The sequence below is a fragment of the Strongyloides ratti genome (assembly GCF_001040885.1).
Source record: "Strongyloides ratti genome assembly S_ratti_ED321, chromosome : 2".
Classification (NCBI taxonomy): Eukaryota; Metazoa; Nematoda; class Chromadorea; order Rhabditida; family Strongyloididae; genus Strongyloides; species Strongyloides ratti.
In genome coordinates this window covers 14,176,193-14,195,018 of record NC_037308.1, presented here as the reverse complement: position 1 = coordinate 14,195,018, position 18,826 = coordinate 14,176,193, and the positions used below count along the sequence as shown (strand labels likewise).

The following is an 18,826-nucleotide window of genomic DNA, read 5'->3' as shown; positions in this document are numbered from 1 at the left end:
TCCGACTTTTGTGATATAATTGAAAATATTAAAATTAAACAAACTATTCTAGATCAGATTTTTGCGAGAAGTCGATTAAACCTAGTCCTGTCTTCGTATCTCTTCTTAATCTCAAGATATGATGTAAAATGTATCTTGAAAAATTTTCAAGTACGAAGCTCATAACTCAAGTAAATGAGCTCCTAGAAGCATGAAATTAGATGCGCTAAGCTTCTTAAGACATTTGAGCTATAGTCTACGTTGAAAATATTTTCTAAATTTCTATCGTTCTTGAGATACATTGTTGGGTATTTTTACGCGCTCAATTTATTGTCATCATTTTTTATATCTTAGCAACTGTTGAAGATATAAAATAGGTTTGAACGTAGACCCTTAATGAAAATTGAATAGTGGTTGATTCCAGAAATTCGTTTGTCTATATCTTTATTTTGAAGCGAGTTATAGCAAAAGGCGGAAATTTTTTCTAAATTATCATTGTTCCCGACTTTTCAACAACTCAGCTGAAACTTATCAGATTATCATGAGACTAGTTTCATTCGATTTCTCTTTAAAAGTTGACTTAGAAAAAAGTGTTTTTATAAAAATAACTTCAATAGTTTCTATGATTTACAACTGGTCCAAATACCGCAAACTTAACTTTCGGCATGAGTACTAAAAAAACAACTTTTTTTCGAATTTCAAAACAAAATTAGGCTCATCTGATAGCCCTTGAAAAATCATGAAATTTAAATATAATCAAGGCTATATCAAAATGAAAACTTGAGAAGTTATGATGAGTCAAAGTTTGAAGCGAAAGCGGGGAATATTTTTTGAAAAAATCCGACTTCATTGATGAAATTAAAAATATTAAAATTAAAACAACTATTCTAGATCGGATTTTTGCGAGAAGTCGTTTAAACCTAGTCTCGTCTTCATACGACTTCTTAATCTCAAGATATGACGTAAAATGTATCTTGAAAAAGTTTCAAGTCTGAAACTCATAACTCAAGTAAATGAACACGTAGAAGCATGAGACTAGATGCGCTGGTCTTCTTGAAACATTTGAGGTATAGTCTACGTTGAAAATATTTTCTAAATTTCAATCGTTCTTGAGATACATTGTAGAGTATTTTTGCGCGCTTTTCTCATTGTCATCATTTTTTCATACTTTATAAAGAGTTATATATGTTAAAAAGATATAATCTATCTAAAAAAATTAGAAATTAACTAGAAAAAAGTTGCTTCTTATTAATTTTAATTTGATTTTTGCAATCAAAACAATTTTTTTTATATTATTATCAAATTTAATTTAAGTTTTACTTAATATAGTAGTGCAGTGTTATTTGCTTTCTCTTGCTTTTATTTTTTTTTATATAAACTTAACTGATATTTGCATTAATTTGAAAATTGATAACACTTATTTATAATATAATTTTTACCTTTTAATATTATAAAAAAAGATTTACAAAAATACATGAATAATTATTAATTTTTGTATTAATATTTAAAATTAAATAATCTTCATATTTTGACATTTATAAATTTGACTGTCAAAAATTATTTTTCTATTTTAACTTATTTCAATTACAATCTATTCAATTTTTTCTTTTTTTGGAAAACAATAATTTAAAATAAGTTTAAGAAGTTTAAGTATTAAAAGAATTTTAGCTATTAGGATAATAAAAATTATAAAACATATATCTAAATTAAAAAATTCTATGATTGAAAGATCACCACCTTCTAAATTTAATTCATTAATATTACCATTTTTTCCTATATATTCAATTACTTTGACAACAATATCTTTTGGCGAATATGGAAAATATTTTGCAAGTTTAGATACTCTATTTGCTTTAATTTGATAAATATGACTTTTAATCATTTTTTTTATTATATCTTTCAATTCATTTTCATTACTTAATCTTTTTTTATCAAAATATTCAGAAAAACCTAGTCTATATACTAAACCAGAATTTCTCATTTGATCACCAAAAAATGGTATACATAAAATTGGTTTACCTACATATGTAGCTTCAATTATAGAATTCATACCACAATGTGTTATAAAAATATTTATTCTATCGTCATTTAATAATTCATATTGAGGTATCCATTTTATTATTACAACATTTTCTGGAATATTTATTGGTAATGTTGAAAGACTTTCTTCATATTTCCATATAAATGTTATACTATTAAAACTTTCAAATGCTCGAAGCATTGCATTTTTAGTTTTTAAAGGTGCATTAGAAACATTTACTATTGTACCAAATGAAACTAAAATATTATATTTTCTAAGATTCAAAATATCATCCCATTTTTTAGGTAAATTTTTTATTTCATTTAAAGTTATTCCACCAATAAAGTAAGTTTTTAAATTTATAGGTGTTGGTTTATCTATGAATGGATATGTATTTATCAATATTCCACCTGATGTTTTTGCTAAATTATCAAAAGAAATATATTTGTTATTTTTTTTTTCATAAATGTTTTCAAATTTTGGAATTACAAAAGTTTTATAAAAAAACTTTTCACTATAATAGAATAAAAAATTAAACCATCTTTCAAAGATTGTCATTTTATGAGAAACTTTTAAAAATGTTGTTGGAATATAACTAGAAGGAAAAAATAAGCCATAATAATCATATATCAATTCATTGTTTGTCATTGAAGAAATATATAAAAACTTATCAATATTATAATGTTTTCCTAAAATAATACCACAAACATTAATATACTCAGAAATCATTATATCATATTTTTCATTCCTTATCTTTGTTGTTAATTCATCTTGATCAAACATAACTACAAAATAAAAAAAAATTAAAAATTAAAAACTTACATTCACACAAATAATACATTAAATCAGTAAAATTTTTTGTTGCTATTATTGAATTTTTAATGTTATTATCAGATTCCCACAAATTATCAAATAATTTTAAAGAATTTGCCATTTCTCTAATACTTTCATTAACAGAAATATCAATTAAATTAACATTTTTTTTAACAATCATTGATAAATTACGTTCCAAATTAGTTTTTATTATTGTTACATCATGCCCAGCATTACTAAGTATATCACCTATCTTTCCATTCAAAGTTAAATGACTATATCCAAGATTTGGGACAAATATAAGAATTTTAAATGAATCAATATTTATTGAAAATAATAGTATTGAATAAAATATTTTAATTAACTTCATTATAATATTATTCTTTGTTTGAATTCTATTATTATCTTTTCTCTTTTATACTATTGTTTTTAAAAAAATATAATTTTTATTTTTTGATAAGAAAGAATTTTTTTGATAAAAAAGAATAACTGCATTTTTTTTGTTTATTGAAATTTCATGAATATCAACATTATAATTTTATAAAATAAAAAAATATTTATGAATAAAATTTTTTAGTTTTAAACTTGAATAAAATTATTCTACATTATTGTATTATAAACTTTTTAAAATCTCATATTCTTATTTTATATAATTTTATTATTAATAAAATTTTTATTCTTTATTTTATTGTACTTTTAAAATGATTAATTATAAACAAAATATGTTGGTGATAACAAATATACCATATGAATTTATAGAATTGTTAAAGGTAATTAATTTTTAATATTTCTATCTGTTAATTTTCTATAATCAATATTATGATTAATGTTCAAGAATTTGTATGTGTAAAAATAATATATTTGTAGAAGTTAATGTTAAGAAAAACTTATGGTATTTAACAGCATTAATTATAATAAAATATACTATTATCATGATGCATAAATTTTCATTTTTTTTTCATAATATATAATCAACTTATTTTTAACATTTCTAAAAGTTATTTTTTTATAGCAAGAAAAAATGATTTAATTTATCATATTTACTTTAGAAATATATCCACTAATTAAATAACTTTATTAATTGTATTAATTTTAGAAAAGTTAAAATAAATTATTTAACTGTATAAAATTATAAATATGTATTTAAAAGTTAGTTATTTAAAAAAAATAAAATAGTTTAAATGTACTTTTATAAAAAAAATTGTTAGAAGAATACTGTATTCTTAAGGAAGAAGAATCTGTAAAAAAATATATTATATTTATTAAAAATTCTCACACTATTTTGTACTGAAATATTTTTAAAAATTTTTTAAAATATTTTTATGAGGTATAATGAAAAGATTTTATTCATTTAATATGAATTTTTCTAAACATAATTAATTAACAGAATTTACTATCAATTTTTTTTTTATATAAAATAAAAAAAAGTTTTATTTTATACCTTATTTTTAGTTTTTATTCTAATTAATAAAAAATAAAATTTGAAAAAAAATAAAAAATATTTATTAAAAAGTATTTTATTAATCAAATTTAAATTTTTTACTACATTTTTATATTTTCGTACTAAGTTTATATTTTTAGACTATTACGTAATACAGACAAAATGTTTTCTTTATTTAGTTTTGTTATTTGTGGATTACAGTTATTATTTCTTTTAATATGGATTCTTATATCTATTTACATAGAAATATAAGTGAAAATTAATAAAAAAAAAAACTGAATCATTAAAAGAATTTTATCATTTGAAAATATCCAACAAACATTTTTATAAATTATTTTATATCATATCCAGAAAATGATTTATTATAATTGAAAATATTATAAAATAAATACTGAAATTTTATACCATAAATTACTTTGATATAGCAATGTATTCATTAAGTAGATTGAAACATGCTTGTATACACAAAATTTCATAACAAATGACGTTTTAATTTTTAGTGAAAATTAATAAAAAAAATATAAAATGGAAATTGTTTATTTTTTATAAATTAAATATTACAAAATTTAAAATTATTATTAGGTTTTTTTTGTAATAACCAATACTATTTTTAAATAAGTAATTTATAAATCTTTAATTGTAATATATAATATTGTAAAAAAAATATTTTATTTAATAAAAGTATTTTTAAAAAAACATTTTTTTTAACTGATGAATCTTCTACCTTAGTGACTTTGAAAGATAATTAATGTATTTTTTTTATTAAGAATTGTATTTAATTTTTTATAAACATTAAAAATCTTCCTATAACTTATGGTAAAATTGGCAAACATTAAGGTAAACTTTTCATTTCTTTATTTTATAATTATAATATATTTAATTCATTATAATTAAGATACGCATTTGTTATTTTATAAAAAAAAATATTTTTTTTTTATAAGTTTTCACTATCCTTTTATAATATTTTAAAATATATATTTTTATTGTATTAAATTAAATTTTCTATAATGAATATTATCTTATTTTTTGCAACTTTGGGAAATTTCATTACAGTAATAATAGCATTTTTTACTTTTTTTGGTATAAAAAAAGCCAAAGTTTTTCATAAAAATATTAAGGCAATTTTATTTGTAAGTAAATAAAATATTTTTTTTTATTATTATTATTTATTAAGTGTTTTTTATTTGATGCAATTATTTGTTGTATAGGAAGGATTGGATTTTGTCTTACCTTTATTTATAATTCATATGAACCAAAAAGTCAATTAAATAAATTTTTTGATTGTATTCAAATCAGTAGTGGCATAAGTTTTGCTTTGAATAGTTGTAAAATTTTAATTGAAAGATTTTTTTCTCTTAAAGCTAGTAAAAAATATGAAAATTTTGATTTTAGTTGGGGTATTTATTTTATTAATATTTTTGAATTTTTTATTATTTTTGCTATAAAATATACTATTTTAATGACAAAAAGTTTTATTATACTTCAAATTATTTGCATATCAGCTTCATTAACAATGTATCCGATATTAATGTTTTTACAAAAAAGATTACAAAATAAAGTTATTGAAGATTTTAAAAAAAATTCTATATTTTCATTATCACAAAAATATCAAATTTTGGAAACAGAAAAGACAGCAATTATTTTACTTCCGTTTATTGTAATTGTAGCTATTACAACTTTTATTATTGGATTTATTTACTATTTAAGTCTTTATGAAAATGTTTCTTATGAAACTTCACAAATACTTATTATTTATATAAAAATAATTGGATATTTACGTGATACAATATCTGTTCTATTTTTTTTATTTGTAAGTTTAATTTTATCATTAAAAAAAATATTTAAATTTATTTATTTTTAAATAGATAACAATACCACATTCAAAGTGGAAGAAAATTTTTGGAAAGTCATTATTTAAAAATCGTGTCTCTGATAAAAAATCTGTTAAAATAAGTTTTGCTGGTGTAAATGGAAGCTTATATTTTGAACAATTAGATAAACAATGGTCATAATTTTACATTAAATACAATTAGAAGAAAAATTACAGAAACACGTATAATTACTCTTTATTTTTCATTTTTATTCTTTAAATTGTGTATATATTTTAAACTTTTACCAACAAGGTAATAAAAATTTTTTTTTTTTATTTTTAAATATTAAAAAACAAATGAAAGCAATTTGTTTTACGAAAATTATTATATAATTATATTTCAAACACCAGTATAAAGCTTTGGATATTTAAAAGACAGTTAAAAGAATATTAATTTATTAGAAATTACATATTTTCTAAGTTTTAATTAAATATTATCAGACAAAAATTGTTAATGATCATAAAATTAAATTATGTATATTTTTTTGTTACCTAAATATTTTTTATATAATTTTATGTAATAAATTGAAACATTTCATAATAATTTTTTTAGAAATATTTTAGCAATGGTTGCAAATTTTATAAATTTAATAATTCAACTTATACTTGGTATCATTTCTATGATTGCTAATTCAATTATTTTATACATTGCAGTTAAGTATAAGATAGTTTTAAAAAATTTTGCTAATTTTGCAATAACTCAAATTTGTTCAGCAAGTTTAATATTTTGTACTGCTACAACAATTAAAGTTGTAGATGATTTATTTCCATTTGTAAATGAAATAAATAATAGAAATGATTTATGTAAATGTTTACCTATTTTAATGGCATATTATTTTGGATATCAAGTAAGAGATTCAACTGCAATATTTATTCAATTAAACAAACTTATAGCATTAAAATGGCCTATATTTTTTAGGAGAAGTCGTTTAATGGTAATATTATTATCATATATATATTTATATAAATATAATTATTTTTTTTTTAAGGGAAAAATTTTACCAACAACAATATTAACAGTTTTATATGCTTTGGGTACAATAGGATTATTATTGTCATACTATGATAAAATGTCAATTCCAAATATATGTGAGTCACCTACAATTTTTGGGACGACTCGTATAATAATTGTTAATTCTTTGGGTATAATTGTATCATTAGTAACAATTTGTATTAAAATTATATGTTTCATTTTATCAAAAAAATTACAAGGTTCAAATAAAAGAATAAAAATTGTTCCAACAATTACAATAAATAGTGCACCTCATACATCTAAAATTGTAAGATCAAAAACTTTTACGGATACAGTAGCAAAAGCAATGTTTTTTGACTTTTTAAATTATATTTTTTTATGGACATTACCGCAATTAATTTATCTATTTTTATATATATTTGATGCACCTTCTAATATTATTATTTTATCAAACGATATTCAAACACATTGCTTATTTCTAAATTCTATATTAAATGCAATCATATTTGTTTTAACGATCTCTGAATGGCGGAAATTATTCATTCATGAATTAATAAAAAGCAAAATTTTCAATGTCTGTTTAAAACACTAAAAAATATATCCATTTAGAAATATAATTCATTTTATAATTATATCAACTATTAAGCATTAAATTATTATTTTAATTAGATTTTATGATATAATAGTATGTTTTCTGTTTTAGATATATTAAATTAATATTATAAAGATTAAATTTTTTTTTTATTAATCTTGAATTTGTATAAAAAAATCCAAAGCAATAATTTGATTACTTAGGCTGGAAAGTTTTTTTAACAGACTATTATTTGAAAAAGGAAAAAATCTTATATTGAAAAAAATAAACTTATAAAATGGATATAGTTATTTGTTAATTTACAATTTGATAAAAATTAAAAATACAAAAATACTACAATCAATTTATATATTTTATTATTTCTATTAATAAAATAATATCAAAAAAAATATTATATTTTCATGAGTCAAATAAAATTTGTAGAAATTAACACTATAATATGGTACTAAGTTTAAAAAAAACTTTTTTTACTTAAAAACTATAAAAGAAAAACAAAAAATTATGATAAAATAAAGAATTTTTGAGCTTATTTAAGTACCTAGAATATTTTATAAAATATTATTATTTTATAAATAATAATATTAGTAAATAATATTATTTATATATATATATATTTTTTTTTCTTTTATTTATGAATTTAACTTAAAAAAATTAAAGTAATTTATAACATTTATTTTTCTTTTTAATAACATTTAAGATAAACAACCACATATTTTATGTATAACTATTTTTTAGAAGTTGTATATGAAAAAGTATTACTTAGTTAATTAATCTATTTTTAAAAATAAAAATATGATATCATTAATTCCTTCCGTATTCACATTTCAAGAAAGAATATTTTTAAGATTACTGAAAATATATTTTGCTGTAATTTTAAAAAAATATATCAAAATAATGCTTCAAAATTTTTTTTGTTTTATTTTAGTATATTAATCTTTAAAATAAAAAAATTTCAATATTGTATAAAATTAAATAGTTAAGAATTATTTTTTTAATGTTGACATTAACTTTGTTTTAATAATGCTTATAATAATAAATTAAAAATATATAATCATTTTTTAAAACTTTAAAATGAAAACTAATTAATTACTTTACAAAAAAATTAATAAAGAATTTTTTATAACTACTAAATGATATTTGTTTTTTAAAGTATGTTACAATAAATATTTAAAAATAATTTTCAAGCAAAAAAAAAGAAAACAATTTTATATTAATTTAATTTAATTATTATATAAACAAATATATTGCATATTAAATATTCTTTTTTTAAATATATCTAACTTTACAATTTTTATTTAAAAAACATTATGATTTAACAAGTAGTTTATAAATTTTTTTATTATTAATATTTCATCTTTAGCTTATTGTTCAATTTAATATTTACTTTTTTTTCCAGAATATTCTTTTTATCTCAAAATATACAAATACTAATATGTAATATTTCTATAACTTATCAATCATTCTTCTATTTTAAAAAAAAAAGTCAGTTTTATTTTATTTATACTTTTACTTTATTTTCAGTGAACATATATTCATAATCTCTTATTGTACTTGTTTTATTACAATAAATAATAGTTTTGATTCTGCGATTTGTATTTAGGTTGAATACTAACAAAAGAAGTTTACTGTTCAATAAATGTAATGTTTTCAAAAATAATTTATTCAAAATTTTCGGTTTGAAAAAAAAAATTTATGTAAAATTTTTTGAGTTTGCTTGCCTATTTTTATCAAATTATTGTCCTACAAATTGGATTCAATTAAACGTTTATTTGCCACAAATTTTTTTTATAAGTTTAATGCATGTACATAATATTAATCTTGCTTATTATTTTATTTTTTATTTTTTTTAAGTAATATTTTAGAGAACTTTAAAAAATATAAATATTTAATGTTATTTTTGTTTTGGAAATTTTTATTTTAGAGTTTCATTGTAACAATTTAAGTTTAATTGTAAATAGCTTAACAAATAAAGTTGATTCTAATAAAATAAATACCAGACATGAATAAAATATTTTTTTTATTACGAAGAATATTAATTTCAAGTAAAACAAAATATATATATATTATTAAAAATAAATTACAATAATATAACTTGATAAATCAATAAACTATGAAACTTGAAAAAAAGAACAAAAAAATAGAAGAATCTTATTACTTGTCAATAAAAACAAATTAGATATATAAATAATTGTTTCATTCCTCTAATCTGATAAAAGCAAACTTTCTATACATTATTAATTTGAACTTGTCATTTTTCAAATACATTTTTTTTTGATTTAACAATTACAAATAAATTTAAGATTGTATTTAATATTTTTATCAGTTAAATAAATGTATGTTTAGATAGATATTTCAAGGTGATGACTAATTTAAAAGTAATGCAAAACTAACATAAATTATATATTTATTTATTCTTTTTTTTTGATTTGATTAAAGTTTATTAAAAAGTTCTTTTTAAATACCAGAATTAATTGCATTTTTATTTAATTTTAATACTAATTTATTATAACAATAGTTTTACATTTTTATAAAAAGATTTATTTTTTATTCACAAATTTAAAAAAAATGTTATATGATATCCAACTATTGATAATTAAATATTTTAGATATAAAAAAAAATATTTCTTTAAAGTGCAATCATTTTTACATAAATTTTTTACTTTAAAAATTGATATATATATATATATATATATATATATATATAATATCAACATAATTTAAGAGCATTATATATTTATTTTAAAGTTTAACAAATTTTTTAGTTATCCAAAAAATATTTAAATAACACAAATTAATTAAATTAATAATAACGTATTATTTTTTTTTTATGAGTATATAAATTTTGTTAATTTATCATAACAAAGTTATAAAACAAAAATTTTTTTTATTATTACTAATACTTGATTTTTATATTATTAATAAAGTATTATTTATTAATATGTTAACTATGTTACTAAATTTTTATAAAAATGTCTATTTTAAATAGTTTTCATTATAGAATAGAATTATCATATGTATTTAATGACTGATAATAGGTATATTATCATATAGAAACATAATTTATTTTTCCAATAAGAATAAAACTGATAAATTAAGTTGTTTTTTAGTTATAAATTTATTGACAAAATTTTTAAATATTTAAACCACTAGAAGAATGATTTAACAAAAATGATGAGTGGCTTATGTTATATAAAATAATATTGATAAATAAATGATTTTAAATTTTATCATTTATGTTGATAATATTAAATGTTTTCTCATAAAAATATCTTCTCAGGCGTCATCTATAAACTATATAGTATTGAAATGAATTGATACCAAATTGTTTTATCATTATTTACTTTTAGCAATTAAAAGATTACTTTTATTTTTATTACACATTAAGTGGTACTTTATTTTAATAAATAAAATGTTTTGAAACTATTAAGAAAATTTTTTATTTTAAAACAAAATTTTTTTATAAAATATATTATAATATATTTAAAAATATGTGATTATTATAATATATAATTGAAAACTGATAGGTTTTATAAGTTGCTCTATTCTATTAACTAGTCCATTATTAAATAGACTTATATTTATATTGTTTGGACTGTTGGTAAACTTTTATTTAATTTTCTTTCATTTTTATATATATATATATAAAATTGAAGTATTTTAATTTTAGAAATAATATTTAAATAATTTTTTATTTTATTTTTTAATTTGTAATTTTTTAAAGTATATAAATTAATTGTTAAAAAGTTTAATAATTTTTTTCTATCATATTTTTATTAATAGTTAAAAAATTTTTTTTTTGTTTATTTATAAGATTTATCTAATGAAGTATATCATATAATTTTTATAAACAGATTTGTTAAATATTAAATTTGCCAGACATTATAATATTTATTTATTTAAATTTTAATATGACTTTATTTTAATATTTTCTATTGAATTTTCCATACATACTAACAAAAACATTTTAAATGTTTATTTTTTTGTATTATGATTTTTTTTATGAATCATATATATATATATAATTTGTTCTATTGTATGCATTTCGTTAAATATTAATCACAAAACTAGTCTATTTTATAATTTTAATTCAAATCCTTGTAGTTTTTCCTTTTATGATATATCTATAACTTTATTTATCTATTTCTAACTATTTAGTATTATTAAACAGACATTTTACATATTTTTATAAATTTTAGGATTCAATTGTTTTAGAGTTTATTCTTAAATAGCTTTTTACAAACTAAATAATCTTATCATTTTAACTTTCTATATATATATATAACCAAATAGTTGCATATATATATATATTATTGTTCAACTGTTTTCTGATAGTATATACATATATATATGATAAATCGAAGAAATATCAATATGCATCAGACATTCCTTTGGCCATCTAATTACTATATATCTTCTTTACATTATGTACTTTAAACAAATATATAAATATTTAACTATTAGTTTTTCATGTTTCTATTTTATAAACAATCTTTGAAATGTTTCATTTTAATAAAATTTATAAAAAAAAAAATAAATATTCATATTTTAATGACGTGTTACATTTTTGTCATTCATTATTAATGTCACTCTAATTATTAAATATTTATTTTTTTATATTATTAAATAAAATTTTTTAATTTCAATCAAATTTTAATTTTATAAATTAATTTATTTTTAATTTTATTTTAAATTGTTATTTTATTAAAATATTTTTGATAATCTACTACTTACCAAAATAACTTTTAACTATGTTTAAAGAAAACTATATCTCTAACAATATATCTCTCTATCACTTTAAATAATCTTAAAACTATTTGTTTATAAATATGTGGAACTTTGTATACTTTCAAAAAGAAATATTAATTATATTTTGTTGTAAAAATTTATGTGTAATTAAAAATGATCTTTTCTCATAGAACAAAATTAAATACTATATTTTAGAGATTTTTTTTCTACTATTAATGTACTAATATAAACCAAAACTATTCATTTTTACGGTTAATTAACTTTGAATCTACTTTTAATTGATTTTTAATCATTAGTTTTAGATATTTACTTATTCTCAACATAATTTTAATATCGATACATTATACATTTTAAAATCTATATTTTAATTTTTTAATTTTATCTTTTTTTTTTACGATGACCTAAACTTAAATTTTTCAATATCAAAGTATTATTTTAATTATACATAATTATTGTCAACTTTTGGAAAACTTTAAATTTTTTTTTTAAACATTTTAATTGAAAACTTTTTGTTGTATAAAATTTTAATTTTTCTATAGTAATTTAATTAAGTATGGTTTATTAAATAGTTAATTTTACAAGTATGTATGTACAATTTTATATTTGTAAATAAAGATTTTCTTTATTGTAATGACGCAATGAAATTTAAATTTATTTTTGTGTACTTTTTTTATCATCTTAAATTAATAATTATTAATATAACAGAACTGCTTTTTATTTAAATTACTGATGATGTAAGAAAATTTTTATAACGTGTATATTATTTTTATATTAAAAAAAAGTTGATATTTTCTGATTGATAAACGTTTTTAAAAATTTTTTTAATAATATTTTAGAAATATAATTTTTCTATTATTTTTTATATTTATATATATATATTTGTTATTGAATAATTTTAATTTTATATTAAAATAACAAGAAATATAACTAATTTTTATATAATATTAAATATTTATTAATTATTTTTAATTAATCATTAATACCTATATATAGATAGTATTATATATTAGATTATTTTCTTATATAAAATTTTATATACCAATTATATTAAGTAACATTTTTCCTATTTTAAATTAAATTATATTATGTTATTACTTTGACTATTTTTTTGCACTTATAAAGTGAGGAACACTATTGTGCTTGAAAAATTATTTTATTTATATATATTTAAAAGCATTTTTTAGAATATACATAAGAAAGACATAGTTACAAGCATGCATAAAATTTTCATGTAATATTTTACTAGATATTTGTTTAAACGGAAGAGAGGCAGTTAGTTACATTTTCATTATCACATATCACCGTTAAACATACATTCATATTCACCTTTTCATTATACATATTTTTCATTTGTTCTTTTTATCATTTAATTTTCATCGATATTTCAAATTTTTTAAATCTTTCTTTTTTTTTTTCATTAACTATCATTTCTTTATGTTACAGACACTTTTTTGTGTTAGAAGTAATATGTTTTCTTGGTTAAGTAATTCAAAGAAAAAAGATACTACTGATCTTGAGAGTGTTGCTGAAGGATTAAGAAAAATATATAAACAAAAATTATATCCATTAGAAGAATATTACAAATTCCATGATTTTCATTCACCAGCTCTTGATGATGCAGACTTTACTGCAAAACCTATGATATTACTTGTTGGACAATATTCAACTGGTAAAACAACTTTTATTAAATATCTATTAGAAAAAGAATTTCCTGGAATAAGAATTGGTCCAGAACCAACAACAGATAGATTTATTGCTGTCATGCATGATAAAGAAGAAGGTGTCATTCCAGGAAATGCTTTAGTTGTTGATTCAACAAAACAATTTAGAGCTCTTAGCAAATTTGGAAATAATTTTTTGAATAGATTACAATGTTCAACTTTAGATAATAAAGTTTTAGAGTCAGTTACTATTGTTGATACACCTGGAATATTGAGTGGTGAAAAACAACGTCTTGATCGTGGTTATGATTTTACAGGAGTATTAGAATGGTTTGCTGAACGTGTTGATAGAATAATATTATTATTTGATGCTCATAAACTTGATATTAGTGATGAATTTAAAAGATGTATAGAAGCATTATCGGGAAATGAAGATAAAATTAGAATTGTTTTAAATAAATCTGATATGGTTGATCATCAACAATTGATGCGTGTTTATGGTGCTTTAATGTGGAGTTTAGGAAAAGTATTTAAAACACCAGAAGTATCTAGAGTTTATATTGGTACATTTTGGGATGAACCACTTCATTATGATATTAATAGAAGATTATTCCAAGATGAACAACAAGATCTATTCTCTGATTTACAGGCTTTACCACGTAATGCTGCATTGAGAAAATTAAATGATCTAATTAAAAGAGCTAGATTAGCAAAGGTACATGCTTATATTATTGCTGAATTAAGAAAACAAATGCCAACAATGATTGGTAAAGAAAAAAAAAAGAAAGAATTAATTAACAATCTTGATAAAATTTTTGAACAATTACAAAGAGAACATAATATTTCACCAGGAGACTTTCCTGATGTCAATAAAATGAGAGAAAATCTTCAAAATTGTGATTTTACTAAATTTAATCCAATTAAACCAAAGTTATTAGAAGTTGTTGATGGTATGTTAAGTAGTGATATTGCTAGATTAATGGCACAAATACCAAAAGAAGAAGCTGAATCTGCACAAAATGGTAAACATAATGATTCTGTTAGAGGAGGTGCTTTCTCAAGAACTCAAAATACTGATACACCATTTGGTATGGGACGTGGAGAAGGATTTGATAAAGGTTCTGATGAAAAAGAATGGATTGTTACAAAAGAAAGAAATAATCTTGAAACTGATTTTGAATCACTTGGACCAGTTGATGGAAAGATTAGTGGCCGTGTTGCCAAAGAGTACATGGTTAAATCAAAATTACCAAATAGTGTATTAGGAAGAATTTGGAAGTTAGCTGATATCAATGCAGATGGTATGCTTGACAGTGAGGAATTTGCTCTTGCAAATTATTTAATTAATTTAAGACTAGAAGGTCATGAACTTCCAGAAACATTACCAAATCATTTACTTCCACCAAGTTATCGAGAAAGTAAAGAAAATGGTTCTGTATATCCTTCACTAGATGATTAAAAGCAACATGCTTGGTAAATAATCTTTTTTATTATATCACTTCAAAATTTGTGTAAAAAAACAACAACAACAACGGCTTTTTTAAATATATTTTGACATATTAAATAAACGTAATACTAATTTTTAGCCTTCTGCTTTAACAGCACTTTTTTTTTTAAATAACATTTGTTTTATATTTTATATATCTAAACATATTATAATTAATATTTGTTATAAATAAATATTTAAATTTTTTAAATTTACAAACAATTTTTAATTTTACAAGTAATAATTTTTATTTTCATTTAGATTATGACAACTTATATTTAAATATGAAATAACTTTTTAAGATCACTAAAATCTTACAGTTAATAATTTATTTTAGATAAATATTGTAATCAAATATTTAAAACATGAAACTTCACTGTTAGAATTGATCAAAAGGTTATTCTAATATTTTAAATAAAAAAATTTCTTTAATATTTGAGTCATTATATGTTAAATGATATAAGAAGATTATTTTTTTTTAACAAACTTATCTTCAAAACTATAGTTCTTATTTTATAAAATAGATACATGATAATAGGAAAAACTACAACATTCATTACATATTTAAAATGTATATCATTTCATTTTTTCAAAAAAATATTATACGTTTTTGCACCTTACTATTTGAAAAAAAAGAGAAAAATTCAAATAGTTTCTAATGATAAGAAAAAATAATCACTTTTAAAAGATAAAACTAGTATCTCTTAAAAGGAAAAAAAAAGTTTATTTGAAAATGATCATTAAATTTTTTTATGTATTTAATAAAAAAAATTCTTTGGTTTTTTTTTAAGATTATGTTATCATTTTAAAATTATTATTTTGTTGATAAGGAAAAATATGCAACGAAGTTAATAATCAATCTAAATAGTAATATGATAAAAATTTTATTGCTAAGATATCTTTTCTATAAATATCTATTAAAAATTAATTGTAAAAGAAAATAAATTTGTATTTCATAATATGTTATCACAATACAATATTTTTTTTCCATTAATATAATATAACAATTTGTGAAATATACCTTAACTGTATCTAAAATAAAATTCTTAATTCATAAAATACAAACAAATGATGAGATTATTTGTTTTATCTTCTTGTCATCATGATACAATATAAATGTTGATAGTAAAAAAAGTATAGTTCATTGTTTCTTTTGATTAAAAAGACTTTTGTTTTTTTTCTTCTTTTTGTAATAAAAATTCTGTTTAGAAGTATTAAACGATAAAAGATTTCTAAGGCTAATTTAACAAATTTATAAATATAAGAGAAAATTTATCTTTCTTGTAGAAAGAAAATTAACCAAATAATCATGCACTTTTCAAAAAGTATATTTAGTAACCGTAAGTATGAAATGCAATTTTTTTTTGTAAAAAAATAATGTATATTTCTTAGAACATTTTAAATTAGCTGTTCTTGGAGGTGGTAGTGGTGGTCTTTCAATTGGTAGTTATTTTTCAAAATTGTTACCTAAAGGAAATGTTGTAATCATTGAACCAAATACATCACATTATTATCAACCTGGATTTACTCTTGTTGGAAGTGGTATAAAAAAACTTGAGTTATTTAGAAGAGATGAAAAATCTTTAATACCATCAAACGCAAAGTGGATTCAAGATAAGGCAGAAGATGTCATTCCTAGTAAAAATAAAATTGAAACATCTAATAATGGTACAATAACTTATGATTTTCTTGTTATTGCTACAGGATGCCAAACAAGATTTGATAAAATAGAAGGTGCTCAGGAAGGTTTAGATAGTGATAAAAGTATAGTTTCTATATACCTTCCAAAATATGCAGAAAAAACATTTGAAAAAATGAAAAAATTTGATGGTGGAAATGCTTTGTTTACATATCCTATTACACCTATAAAATGTGCTGGAGCACCACAAAAAATATGTTATTTATTTGAGGATTATCAAAGAAAACATGGTAAACAATTTGGTACAGTTGTAATGTATAATACTATATTAGGAAAAGTTTTTGGAGTTGAAAAATATGCAAATAGATTGATGAAACATATAAAAGAAAGAGGAATTATTTTACATACAAGAAGAAATTTAACCAAAGTTGATCCATTAACAAATGTAGCAACATTTGAACTTTTAGATGACAATGGTAAACCTACTGGAAAATTTGTGGAAGAAGACTTTGAATATTTACATATAGGTGCTCCATGTTCACCAGCAGATGTCATGCTTAAAAGTGCCAAAAGTAATGAAAATCTTGTTGACAGTAACGGATGGGTTGATGTTGATAAATTTACACTTCAAAGTAAAAAATATTCAAATGTTTTTGGATTAGGTGATGCAATAAATTCTCCAAATGCCAAAACAGCTGCTGCAATATGTAAGTAAATAAAAAAAAATTTGGCTAATTAAATAAAATTTTTAGCTTCACAATGTAAAATATTAAAAAGTAATATTGAAAGTATGATGAATGGAAAAGATTTAAAAGAGAAATATTCTGGATATGGATCATGTCCTTTATTGATAAGTTATGATAAGGGAATCCTTGCTGAATTTGATTATAACGGACCAGTTGAGACATTACCAATAGATCAAAGTAAACCTAGTTATCTTAATTATGCTTTAAAAGTTCATATGATGCCTCCTTTATATTGGAATGGTTTAGTAAAAGGTATCTGGGATGGTCCTTGTCAAATAAGAAAACTTTTACACTTAGGAATGTGTCGTGAATGAAGATTGTGTATCTGATTAAATAAATCTTTTTCATTTCATTGATAACCCAACAATTTTAATGTTTTTTTTTCTATTATTATGCCAATAGTGCCACCACTTTTTCAAAATAAATGATTAGTTTAAATCTTTAGTATTATAAATATATTTCTTTAAGATAATGATTGATACAGAATTTAAATAAATTTATTGAGGTAGTTAAAAAGCAAGAATTATTTTTTTATTTTATCAAAATATTTACGGTTTTTGATACATTATCAGTAAGTTAATTCTTAATAAATACACCAAACTAATTACATAATATTAACAAAATGAAGAGAATTTTCATATAATTAGGTATAATTTTTTATTCTTTGAATGATATTCAAAACAAACAAATAATTATCTTGTTGATGAAAGATTAAATATATTAGTTGTAATAAAGAAATATCACCAATTTTTATTTAGTATATAAAAGCTTTAAAGATAAAATTTTGATTACTCAAATTTTTTTTTTTTTAAATCAAAAAGTATTGCATTAGTATTTTATTTTGTAACTATATTGATACA

At 19.2% G+C, this 18,826-nt stretch overlaps 5 protein-coding genes across 5 annotated transcripts; 4 read left to right on the top strand and 1 right to left on the bottom strand.

Moving 5' to 3' along the window:
- Positions 1-1,570: 1,570 nt before the first annotated feature.
- SRAE_2000450300 (UDP-glucuronosyl/UDP-glucosyltransferase family-containing protein) lies at positions 1,571-3,182 on the bottom strand (the record flags this gene model as incomplete). The annotated part of the gene is made up of 2 exons (XM_024643381.1): positions 1,571-2,784; positions 2,822-3,182. 2 exons carry the CDS (start codon positions 3,180-3,182, stop codon positions 1,571-1,573), a joined length of 1,575 nt encoding a protein of 524 aa, XP_024509056.1.
- Positions 3,183-5,781: 2,599 nt separating this feature from the next.
- SRAE_2000450200 (7TM GPCR, serpentine receptor class e (Sre) family-containing protein) lies at positions 5,782-6,265 on the top strand (the record flags this gene model as incomplete). The annotated part of the gene is made up of 2 exons (XM_024643380.1): positions 5,782-6,063; positions 6,119-6,265. 2 exons carry the CDS (start codon positions 5,782-5,784, stop codon positions 6,263-6,265), a joined length of 429 nt encoding a protein of 142 aa, XP_024509055.1.
- Positions 6,266-6,743: 478 nt separating this feature from the next.
- Positions 6,744-7,688, top strand: SRAE_2000450100 (GPCR, rhodopsin-like, 7TM domain and 7TM GPCR, olfactory receptor/chemoreceptor Srsx family-containing protein; the record flags this gene model as incomplete). Its single annotated transcript, XM_024643379.1, has 2 exons — positions 6,744-7,058; positions 7,113-7,688. The coding sequence occupies 2 exons, from the start codon at positions 6,744-6,746 to the stop codon at positions 7,686-7,688; spliced, it is 891 nt and encodes a 296-aa protein (XP_024509054.1).
- Positions 7,689-13,868: 6,180 nt separating this feature from the next.
- Positions 13,869-15,554, top strand: SRAE_2000450000 (AT21416p; the record flags this gene model as incomplete). Its single annotated transcript, XM_024643378.1, has 1 exon — positions 13,869-15,554. The coding sequence occupies one exon, from the start codon at positions 13,869-13,871 to the stop codon at positions 15,552-15,554; it is 1,686 nt and encodes a 561-aa protein (XP_024509053.1).
- Positions 15,555-16,890: 1,336 nt separating this feature from the next.
- Positions 16,891-18,280, top strand: SRAE_2000449900 (Pyridine nucleotide-disulphide oxidoreductase, FAD/NAD(P)-binding domain-containing protein; the record flags this gene model as incomplete). The annotated part of the gene is made up of 3 exons (XM_024643377.1): positions 16,891-16,921; positions 16,974-17,927; positions 17,973-18,280. The coding sequence occupies 3 exons, from the start codon at positions 16,891-16,893 to the stop codon at positions 18,278-18,280; spliced, it is 1,293 nt and encodes a 430-aa protein (XP_024509052.1).
- Between the last annotated feature and the right edge of the window lie 546 nt (positions 18,281-18,826).